General features: G+C 47.7%; 1 protein-coding gene across 1 annotated transcript; it reads left to right on the top strand.

The window, feature by feature from the left end:
* Positions 1 to 1,699: 1,699 nt before the first annotated feature.
* Positions 1,700 to 10,828, top strand: LOC109633559 (ataxin-1-like). The gene is made up of 3 exons (XM_069536890.1): positions 1,700 to 2,071; positions 5,812 to 7,877; positions 8,965 to 10,828. Exons 2-3 carry the CDS (start codon positions 6,078 to 6,080, stop codon positions 9,643 to 9,645), a joined length of 2,481 nt encoding a protein of 826 aa, XP_069392991.1. The 5' UTR covers positions 1,700 to 2,071; positions 5,812 to 6,077; the 3' UTR covers positions 9,646 to 10,828.
* Positions 10,829 to 12,162: the final 1,334 nt, after the last annotated feature.

The following is a 12,162-nucleotide window of genomic DNA, read 5'->3' as shown; positions in this document are numbered from 1 at the left end:
AGGCTGCTGTGTTCCAGTGCACGAGTACGAGAGGGCACCGAGAGGCAGAGTGTTTAAAAATGGAGGAATGTGAGCAAAATGCAACTCTGGTTTGTAGAGAAGTAGAATGCCACTGTTGTAAGTACTTTGTTACTTGTAGTCTCACTTCTATTACAATACTGTTACTCATCAGTATATGGTTAATGTTTGTATGATGACATATCTTATTATAGTTTGGAGCTCTCCCTCTCATTATGTGTGCACCACACTGAGGAATGTAACACTTGAGGCACAGCCCTTAGTTGTGGTTGTGTGTGTGCATGCGTGCGTGCGTTCGTGCATGCGTATGTGTTTGTGTGTGCGTGCGTGCTCAGAACAACAACAACAACTGGGCCAGTAAAACTCCTCCATCAGGTACGACCGCAGATTTCAATAGCGTCTGTAAAGAGATAAGACATATTCCTGATCCTGCAATAAAATCCAGGGAACTTCTTTGATTGAGCTACAAACAGACCAGATGTGACAACAGTCCCTCTCTGGGTCTGAACATTTCTTCTCCATGCAACCGGAGCTGGATTGGTGAGTTCTCACCGGAAAGCTTATTTCAGCTCACTCGGCTGACATTAATTCTGACCTTCAATTTACAGTGAGTCACGTCAAGGCAAGGAAACAGCAATCTCTTGTAGATGGCCCCATGTCTCACAGTAGGGTTCTGTCATGTTGCCTTTGCTATGCAGGGGACTGTGTAGTTCCTGAGGTTTGCATTGGCTTGGTAGCATCTTTGAAGAAATAGGAGTGACAGTAAGAAGATGAGGCAGTGGCCCTCCTTGGTAGTAAAGACACCCGGCACATGTTTTTTTGTGTGCCTCAGATGGAACAGCTGGGGAAACACATCAACTCACTTCAGTGGTTCAGCGAGTGTTTGTGTGTGTGTGTGTTTTATATACTGTAGATCACATGTGCACTGGATTTATGTCTATGTCTTCCAGCAGCTGTACGGGAGATGGAGGATGAGCGGGTGCTGTAAAGGAGGAGGCTTTCGGGCAGCAGGGAGGTCATGGTGCCAAGTGTCAGTGCCGGAGGTGGGTGGGTTATCAGCGCCTTGCTGCAACGAGGGAAATGTGGGGGGAAGAGGGGGGAGGCATGGGGAGACCTTGGTGTGAGTGTGTGCATGTGTGAAGGGGGGGGGGTCACTCCCAGTCACTTTGCAGCTGAGTAGAAGCTGAGGCTCTAATTGTAGGGCAGCTCACAGGGCAGATTAGGAAGAGATTTGTCTCTGCAGGGAAAACGCATATGAAAATGAACAAGAACAAGGCCGTGCATTAAAACAGCTTTGACGCGTTGACACACACTGAACAATTTAATCCTCTGACATGCAGTCAGCATCTACGCATCTGAGTGTGTGTGTGTGTGTGTGTGTGTGTGTGTGTGTGTGTGTGTGCCAACGTGAACATCCCACAGTTATTCACATTCATGCAGTATGTCTGTCTGAGCAAACCCTCTCTCTGAATCTCCAGCTCTCCCTCCCTCACCCTCAGTCTGTTGCTCCCTCCCCCTCCCTCCCTCCTTCTCTGTGTGAGCGTAGTCTGGGCTCTGAGCCAAGTGGAGTGTGTTTTTTTGAATGAATACCTGATGCGGCTGATGAGGCTGGCTGGGGGAGGAGCTGTGTCAGTGGAGTACTGAGAGAGAGAGAGAGAAAGAGAGAGAGAGGAGGGAGGGAGGGAGGTAGAGAGAGAAGCAGCCAGGCAGAGAGGGAGCTGGCGGTCTGGTGGCCTTGCATAACACACGTTGGAGCAGCCTTTGCACGCAGGACTTGCAGTGAGCCTGAGCAGTGGGAAGGGGGGGACTTCCTTCCACCGTCGGCACCGCAGAGGCAGCGTCCAGCCCCCCAGACCTGAGAGTCCGGAGAGGAGGGCAGAGCTGGAGCTGCTACAACACGGGCTCCAGGAGAACAGCACAAAGGAGAGATTCAGGAAGAGGAGTCCCTAGGAAACACGTCTCCTGCAAACTCACACACACACACACACACACACACTGAGAGGCAGGAAGAATCTTTGGACATGCTCTGCAAGCAGTGGCTGTGGAGAGACTGGTGAGCTATTCTTAGTACTCTAACCAGAGGAGGGGAGGAGGGTGGGTCGTTTCTTCTGTTTTTGTTCTGGATTTGTGGGCATAGTAGGATTTTCTGCCCTGCTACTACACTCGTGCTTACTCTCACTGTCACTCCCAAGCCCCTGGAGGCTCCAGTCACAGCATCTGTTCAGAGCCACATCTGCAGGACTCGGCAGCATCGATCCAGTGTGGTTGGAGGTGGTCGCTCGCTGCGAGCTGTACGCCTGTGTGCACATCTCTGTTTCTGTGGGATGTGTGAGTGTGTCGAGCAGAACTCTGGAGTCATTGTGAAGTCGAACAGCCTGAACCTCAGTGCCTGTTCTTACTGTCTGCTTTAGTCTGCCACACGGTCGGTCCGCCTCTTAAAGGCACAGGCAACACTGTTGTGCAGGGACGGGGCAGTAAAATGGCTCTTTTGGGTATTAGAGGAAAGAAGCAGTGCTTCTGTATTGATGTGCTGTGTTGGTTGAAGCAGCTGTGTTTTAGAGTGAGTTGAGATGAGGTCCTCTAAACCTCACACACACACATGTCATGCACGTACATATCGTCCTCCACTACCTCCCCCTTAATGCGAGAGCTTAGATTGATAATGATGTTTTTGTTTTCTATATATAGCCATTTGCTGTACAGTGTATTCACTGTGTATCTGATGTCTAGCAGGGGAAATGCATGATGCATGACAGTATTGACACCAGCTTTGTAACCACAGGGTCAATGCATTATCTCATTGAAAAGTGAATTTCTGCAGGGAAGATGCATTTGAAGACAGTGACAGAAAATAGTTGTGTTGCCTCTCCTTTGCCTCTCTGCAGCATCCTGCTGCAGAGACATGTTGTTGCTATGAAGCCGTGGATCAGTGTGAGGAGTAAATAGTGGGAGCATGAGAGCGAGGATACAGGGCTCAGGCGGAGGAGGTTGGTGGTGGTGGTGGTGGGGGGGCTGGAGGAACTGGTTGCTTGCTGCGTAAAGAGAGAGGTGCTGTAACTCTGCTGGGGGCCTCTCACCTGGAGACAACAGCAGAGAGGAGGCTGGGAGAAAACATTGCCTGTGACGGCAGACACACGCCACTACGCCAACCTATTTCTGTGGTTTGTGCAGCCTCTTGTGTGGGAGTGTGAAAGAGGATCACTGACTCTTTCACTGTCTGAGCTGAAAAGCATCAGTGTGTTGTACGGAAACAGAGAGCATCCTGTCACCCCCCTCACTCTCTGTCGTCACCCCCATCCATACATGTCTCAGAGGTGACGGTCCTGTGCCAGGGGACTGACTCAGTGTTCCCGTGCTGTCTGGTCCGCTCTGACACTCATGTCTCGAAAGCTCGCCTTTGTTCTCCATAGTATCACACGAGCCGTATGTTTGTTGGTGTCAGTGTTCTAATAATAGTCTGAAGCTGGAAAATGTAGAGAGGCTTGTAGCTGCTGAGCCGTTAGTGTGTGACCATGTGCAGAGAACGCTGCATGCAGGTTAAATGAGGAAAGGAATTACACGTTTTATAGGAGCATCATATTTTATCTGTAGTCTGTCGGGTGGTTTTTGTGTGAGTGTGTGTGTGTGTGTGGCCAGAGCACGCCGGCTTTGTCTTCCAGTGCAGCTGTAATCAGAGGAGGTACTTGTGCTTCAGATGTGATGTCATTATAGTGTTGATATGGTGTTTCAGAGGTTGGGTTGTTGCCACCGAGCGATGCATTGCTCAGCCTATGTAGCAGCGGCTGTGTTGCTGACCGGGAAACTCTCAGCGAGGAGGGGGCTATGGCGCTCTGATGCTGCAGGCGCTGCTCAATGTGGGTCAGGAGAAGCAGCACTCTGTCTTCTTCCCCGTTCCCTATTCTTTCTCCCTCCTTTCCAATCCTAATCTTCTTTCTTTCCCAGCCCCCCCCCTCCACCTCCCACCCACCCCCTTTACTCCCTTTCCTCCTTCAACACAGTTCTGTCATCTTACATTTCTCCCACTCCTCCCCCTCACTCTCCTCTTCCCTCTCTCTGTTTCTGTTTCTCTCCAACCCCGCTGCTCTCCTCCTTTGTTGCATCTGCTGGATCCACCAGGCTCTGTAGTCGTATGGATGAATCGCACGGTTTGAGGTTTTCTGCTGCAGTTGGATGTGGTGACCTTGTCAAAGCCATCGACAGATGTAGATGCATCTAATAGAAAATGACCAAGGTCGCCTTCTGTTTTTTTTCCCCCTCCCTCTGTCTTTATGTAACCTGTCTGCGGCTGTCCGCTGTAGTGAACCTCTTCCTCTCTTAATATGAAAATACAGTTTTAGTGCTGTCAAATAGCCTTGCTCCACTGAATGGAATGTAGAGGGAGAAAATGAATGGATGGTGTCATATACACACCATCTCTGTGGTGCCTCTGGCTAATGAACAACTCAGAGTCCCATGCATTGACCCACAGATAAGCCTGCAGGACGGAGCAGTCAATCAAATAAAGAAGCTGTGAAAAAAATGAGCTCATGGGAAGCGAGGGGCTGCATGTTAATGCTGCTGAATCAATGGATGCATTGCATGTTGTTGTTTACTTGTGTGTGTGCATGTTGGAGCTACTGTTTGTGAGTATCCATACTTAAAAATGGAGTGCATGACTCTAAATGTTGAAAAGCAAACATTGACAGTGGCTACGAGACGTTTCGGTACCTTTCACAAACATGCCGTCTATGCTTCACAGTTTCCTGTAACCTCTCTCCTGGTTTGTTGTCCACTTGTTCCCTTGAACTTGGAAACAAACAGAGTGCAGCGGAAAGCCTTGGCAAAATATTTTCATGCACTTCAGAGAAAGAGGCCAGTTGCACTTCTCACAGAACTTTCTCTAATCAAATTTCAAGCCATATTGTTCTCACTTTCATTTTTCTGATGTGTCCATCAGTTCCTGTCAGGAGGTGGATGGTATATGTGTAGTAGCCCCACTAACTCAACACAAGGCCTGGGAGTGTTAAAACAAAGAAAAAAGCCTGAGCTCCTCTGAGGCTGTTACTCTGCGCTGTTATCCTTTCACTCTGCTCTGCTTTCTGTCCCCTAGAGCAAGATAACAGCCAACAGCAATGCACATAAACTTACCCCGTACACACACACACACACACACACACACACACACACACACACACACACACACACACACACACACACACACACAAACACACACACACACACACACTGCATCCCAGGAAACTCCTGCCTGCTGCTGGAAACATGAAAGAGCTGTTTCCATGTTATGTAAATGATGACACACAGCACTGCACTGTACTTCTTATGTGTTGTACGTCATTACTCATGGAAAGGCTAGTGGAGTTTTGACAGATTAGTCCATGCAGATCCTCAGGGGTCGTCTCTACAAGTTGATCTTGGAGAAGCCTACATGTTGCGTTCGAGTGCATTAGAAAAACACAAATCTGACTGACGCAGTAGTTATACAAGGTACCACCTGGTGGCAAAACAAGGAACATTATGAAATCTTTCTAAAGGGGAAGTGTTACAGTGTTTGCTGTTTTGCATTTTGATCACTGCTGGAACAGTTAGGGATTATGGTTCATAAACACATGCTGTGTTTATGGAGCTGATTCTGCAGTGAAATTAGCCAATGAGTTGAATTAAAGTCAAATCAACTTATATATTATTCATTGTAGGGCATAATAGAGGACAATGTGTTAAAAATGTGTTACCAAGAGTTTTTAATTTAATTGCACATCATCTGAGTGTCTGATTCCAGCTTCTCTCTGCCATCAGATTGCTGCCGACCGTGGAAGAGGTGGATCGGTCAGAGATGATTCCTCATGAAGTCTATGGAGCTCATTTTGGGAGCTGGACTGACTCCATCTTCTCTGGTGTGAGACCTGGGGCTGTCTACCATTGAAAACAAAGAGAGTCACAGCCACATAGTGCACAGAGAGGCCAGCCCCCGCACACAACCACTGAGGGCTGGGGAAAGAGAGGAAACAATCTCAGAGGAGCTTAGAAGTAGCACAAGGGAATATTAAAACCGTGGTGGCACAATGAAGTCTAACCAAGAGCGGAGTAATGGATGCCTGCCTCCTAAGAAGCGTGAGATCCTGGCTCTGGAGCAGAGGCCGGTGGTCGTAGCCACTGCTACACCCCCAGCAGCAGTGGTGGCTGATAGTCCCCACACGGAGAACTTAGCGTGGTTGGCAAGTGTAGCCAGTGAACGCTGCAAATCTCGGGACGCAGAGAGCCCAAGATGTCTCATCTCCTCGTCTTCTCCTTCCACATCTGCAGCTTCCTCGGCCACACCTCTGTCTGCAGTGCCCCTGGCGTCTCTGCCTGCGGTTTACTCCACAGCCCTCCCCCAGCAGGCTGGGACTATCCAGTTTGCTCAGCTGGGACCCAACGTTCAGTTCATCAGCTCCGGGCCTTATGCCGGCTACATCTCCTCTCACATCATCTCCACAAATTCTAGCTCTGTGCCTAACAGCTCCACCATAGTAGGACAGCGTCCGCACTTGGATGGTTACACCACTACCCTCGTCTCCCCCAACACCAAAGGGGAGCAGCACTTTCAAATAGGCCTCTCCCCCACAGAATTGACACCCGTGTCGCACCACAGCTCTCCCCAAGTCACCAGCCAGTACATCCATCTGGACAGCAGAACACCTCTGACCGTCAGCGGAAACGCCGTCACTTCACCCCACCTCCAGCTCCATCCTCACACAGCCGTCCTCCCACAAACACTTACCCTCACTCCCTCTCAGTTGGTGGTTCAGTATGCAGATGGCTCCACTGGAAAGAAGCCAGAGGGGCATGCTAAGGGTCTACTGAATGGGGAAATGGAGGTGGTCAAGCAGGCAAAAGCTCCCAGTCATCCAACAAACCATCAGCAGGTCCAGAGCTATGAGGCCAGACATATCCTTCTGCCTGCAGACTATGGCCAAAACCCCACAGGACTCCAGACTTCCTTGGTGCTGGTGGCTCAGCCCAACCACGGAGATGAACATGAAGCTGGCTCAAATAAGATCTCCATAGTCCAGACTGAGAAAGGAGGCATCTGCTTGGGGAAACCAGTGTCCAGATCCTCCTCTTTCACCTCCTTCTCTTCCTCAGAGGTGGTGAAGTCTGTTACTCCTCACACAGTCATCCAGACCACTCTACCCTCCGAGGAGCTGCCAGCCAGCCTCTATTCCTCTACACAGCCACCCATCATTGGTTATATCACCAGTGCAAACCAGCATGCTGTCAGCTACCATGCGGCGCTGCCCCAGCACCTGGTGATCCCGAGTGGCCAGTCCCTCTTCATCCCGGTCAGCGGCACCAATAACGGCATAGAAATGGAGGTCAACCGTACTGTCAGTGCCCTGACTGCTACAACTACCCCTCAAATATCCACCGCCATGCCGCATGCATATCTAGCCACAGCCTTGTCCAGGTGTGAGGCACTTGGGCCAGATGGAAATCAACCACCCCCTCCTGCCACACATGCTCCAGTGCTGCCAGTCCTGCCCTCAAACCCGGCACCTGCAGTGTTGGCAGCTCCCTCCCCGACTCCTGCTCCCGCCCCTGTCCCAACCTCAGCCCCAGTTTCCGTCCAAGCCCCCCCCTCCATTTCCTCCTCCTCCTCTTCGCCTGTGGCGCTCCCTCCATTCTTCATGCGAGGCTCCATCATCCAGCTGGCTGATGGGGAGCTGAAGCGCGTGGAGGATCTTAAGACAGAGGACTTCATCCAGAGTGCTGAGATTAGCAGCGAGCTGAAGATCGACTCCAGCACTGTTGAGCGCATTGACAGTGGGCAAAGCCCCAATGCTGTGGTCATACAGTTTTCTGTGGGCGAGCTCAAAGCTCAGGTGAGATATTAAGATTTACTTGTGTTTAAAGATTAAACATAAGTTAAATATTCAAGTAGTTATAGAATTTTAAATCTCAAGTCTTAGGCGCCCTCAGTGGCAGACAACAATGTTCAGGCAGCAGAATTTTATTGATGAGAATTTTTTTTTCTTGAATCCATTCATTGCAAGAAGAAGAAAACATCACTCACTCTCACAAAATTGTTTCAAAATCCAGCTCTAATGCAGGAGATATGAAAGAAACATTTTTTCAACCAACTGCTCTTGTCCACTGCTTCTTCTCTTGAACCATATGCCGAAGTGGCTTCTGCACATAATGACACTTTGTTTGAAAGGCTTAAAGCCATTAGCAATGTTACATTTTCAATGTCTGAAAAGAGTTGCCTGACTGATACTGGATTATTGAGGCAGACACCAACAAGGTTATTTGATTATCATATCTGTACTTAATTATAGCATACCTGTGATGAGCTAAAACTTCATTAGCTTTAAATTTACTTCAGCTCCATTATAACCACCAGCTCCTCCATTTTTCCCACAGTATAGGCCGCTCTATTTAAGTGTCATGACAGTGTGACAGTCAGGCAGCGTACACAAGACCTGGAGCGTGAAAATGAAGCTGCTCAACAAATTTCATGTTCCATTATTTTATTGTTTACACCTGCATTTCTCCTAATGTGGAATGCTAAAATTTCTTATGTGAAAAAGTCAAAATTTTCTACAAACAAAAACTAAGAGAATAATTTGCAACATGTTATAATCAATTTCAAATTGTTTTTATAGTAGCTTTGAATGGCTTTGTTCTTTTTATTATTCCCCTGATGATATAGTGATCAGTATGTCAGTTTAGTTTCTGGAGCAGAACTCAGTAAATGGTTTGGAGGTTTTTTCAAGAGGTGGTGAAGTGGTGCTATTTGATATTATGGGTTTCCTGAGATAAATCGTTGACTTCAGGTAAAATCACCAAATCGTCTTTCATGTTTTGTGGGTGCCAGGGGGATATGTCATCTTCAGGGGACTCTCGTAAATCCTTCTCTGAGTCTGTGTTTTGCAGAGAGTTGACTGTGTTTGTTGTGCTCTTCTTCAGGTGTGTGTGGAGGTGCTGGTGGAGTACCCCTTCTTCGTGTTCGGTCAGGGCTGGTCGTCCTGCTGCCCCGACCGGACCACCCAGCTATTTGAGCTGTCCTGCGCTAAGCTGTGTGTGGGCGATGTGTGCGTGTCGCTGACCCTCCGCAGCTTGAGGAATGGTTCGGGGACAGACGGTCAGGCTTTGGCGGCCAAGCTGAAGACGAGTCACCTCTCTGACTTCTGCCACAGTGTGGATGCCACTGTCAGAAACAGTTTCAGCCCAAATGCAGGCGGTAACAGCGGCCTCCTAATGAAGGCGTCCAGTGGAGAGAGGCTGGAGAGGAAACAGGTAGCTGGACCAGGACTAGAGCTACCACCGGGAATGGGACTAGTTCCAGGGTCAGCAGACGGGATGTACGGAGCTGGACAGGTGCTGACAGTCTCAGGGACTGGAGAAGTAAGACAGGAATCAGTGAAAACAGACATGCCTTCTCTTACCAAACAGTGTGATATAGAGAGACCCGCCATCCGCAAGAGACGCTGGTCGGCTCCTGAGAGAGACCAGACTGAGAGAGCCGAGGACGAGCCTCCTCTGACTCTGCCCAAACCCTCTTTCGTCCCTCAGGAGGTTAAAATCAGCATAGAGGGCCACTCCAGCACCGGGAGCGAACGCTTCTTGAGCAGAAGAGTAGACTGTTAAGAGAACTTTAATGAATTTGAAATACCTGTGGTTTGCTTTGTGTCCCCCCCCCCCCTTCTCTCTATCCAGACTACTGTAATATAGACAGAGTTTACACAGTATTTACATGTTTTCTTTCACCTACGTCTGATATCTACGATGAAGTACGGCAGAGCACCTTCAAAACGTGGTATCACACATGAGATCAGTGCAATCAATGCTGAAAGCAAAAACGAATGCAGCATGAATGTTGAGTATGAATGGCAGTGGCCTGAGAGACGTTTCACTCTTGTGTCATGTGGCTTAAACCTGGTGAATGCAGTCCCGTTAATCATTTCTCCCTTCACGTGAACGAGCGCAGACCCTGATGTCAGCTTGTAGAAAGTGGGCAACCATATTTTTTTTAATAGTTTGTCAGGTCTGTTTTGTGTTTGATTTGAAGTGAGGTTAATGAGTCAAAGAGAGACCTGTGGTGTTTCCGTGACAACGCTCGATCATCATGACCTGTGATTTATGCTGCCTCTGTGTATCTGATGAAGTTTTCAGTTCTCTTCTGTCACTACAGTTTTTTTTTATTTTCACACCATGACAGATGTGTGCTGCCACTGTCAGTTTGTGTCACCTGTCTCCGTAAGTTTGTGTTTGTGTGTTTTTCTGTGTAGCTGTCCAACAGAGCACACGAGTCAGGTGTGTGTGTGTAAGTGTGTGTGTGTGTGTGTGTAAGTGTGTGTGTGTGTGTGTGTGTGTGTGTGTGTGTGTGTGTGTGTGTGTGGCTGGTTGCTGTGAGTTCTGTTGTCAGTGCAGCCTTCAAATACTGAAATGGAAAAAGGCCTGAATGTAAACCACTGAATTTATCCTCAATACTGACTCATGAAGTCACTCATGTGCTGTTTGCTGCACCAGTGATGAATATGCTGAGAACGTGGCACCAGTGCTTTTCAATACACGGGTGACAGCAGTTGCACATGAGTGCATTCCTCGGTCAACTTTACCTTGATAGTTTGCTAATTCCTGATGATTCCTTCCAAGGACACCGTGTGTTTTTTTTGACCTTCAGGCTGGCTGCCTCGTGCAGCTATTCCAACATGTACAAAAAGGGAAAATGTATTTCTGTCTTATACCTCTGAAAGAGTTTTTCAGCCAGTCTTTGTGTGGCTTCAGCCCTCATACTGCAAAATAAACCGCAGTTGGCCAAACTGGATACTCAAATTTTTATTTTTTGGGCCAATGTGGGCAGCACAGCAAATGGTTAACACAACACTGACGTATTATTATTATTACCTTTTAAACTTGATGACAAGCAGACACACAGAGCATCATTAGCATTCATCGTTCATCTGGGGCTGTGTTTCCAGCAGCTTGATGAGTCTGATGACGTCCAGCTCATCTTCATTTTGGTCCCGGGGGAAAATATCTTGCTCTGACGTTAGTGAAGTGTCCATCTTTTTTAGAGCTTCTGTTCTGAAAACTAGAAGGTAACAAGAGCAGTCACAGTTCTCGGCAATAAAACCAAAACAACTTTGTTGCCCTGAGGGAAACTGTAGAGTTTGCTAATCGGTCACCATGAGGGACCCCCTTCCACCTGATCCCTTGTCAGTTTATTATTTGTAAAATAATGAGCAACTTAAAATGCAAACACACCATAAGATAAAAAAAAATGATGATGGGAACGTGGTACCTTCCCACTCCACTGATGGATTCTGTTGATTTCTATGGCCTTAGATACAGTATATAATGTACCTGGTTCACAGCAGCACATGTTTTTAAAGAGTTTTTAACCATTAAAACCTGTTTTCCTCAATGATGATATGTCCACACCTGGTATATCAGTGTACCGTCCTTGGGATAGTCGATTTCTCAGAGTAGAGCCAAAATAAAAATCCTACAGTTCATACTCAGGAACAGTGTGTGTGTGTGTGTGTGTGTGTGTGTGTGTGTGTGTGTTAATGTGTGTCCACATGTGTATGTTCTGAGCAGCAGCACTTTGATGAAGCATCCAGCAGGATGGTGGTGATGGCCCTGTTTCTTATCTATGAGATATAATGAGAAGAGTAAAATGACTGTTTGACATCACGTTACATATGACACGTTCACTTTTGAGAGGAAACTATATTCTGCTGGGACGGAGAATGTAAACACACGTCGGGCAAAACTATCTCAACTTTATTTTTGATGACATATAATAGAGCTACTATTCACAGAGCGGCACAGAGAGTTGTAGAGCTAACTATAGCCGGCAGGTGTTGATCATGTACAGTAAGTTGTATCTAGAATGTGTACAGTGTGTGTGTATAGATATTCTAACCCTTATGTAGCTTATGTACTGTATGTGCCACAGCGCCTCCTTTTTCAATCATTCCATTAACTCTCCCACATCAAGTGGTCCTCTGTTGTTTCCTGGTCAGTTCAGGTGTTAATCCAATGTTCATGAATGTGCTTCAACGTCGACATTATTCACACTTTCTCTGACTTGCACACTGTAACGTACAGTTTGTGTGGATATGAACTGCAGTTTTTCTCATGATAGCCATGAACCTT

This window comes from Paralichthys olivaceus, chromosome 13 (genome assembly GCF_024713975.1).
Source record: "Paralichthys olivaceus isolate ysfri-2021 chromosome 13, ASM2471397v2, whole genome shotgun sequence".
Lineage (NCBI taxonomy): Eukaryota > Metazoa > Chordata > Actinopteri > Pleuronectiformes > Paralichthyidae > Paralichthys > Paralichthys olivaceus.
The sequence above is the reverse complement of the archived record's forward strand: the minus strand, read 5'-3'. Positions and strand labels throughout refer to the sequence as shown.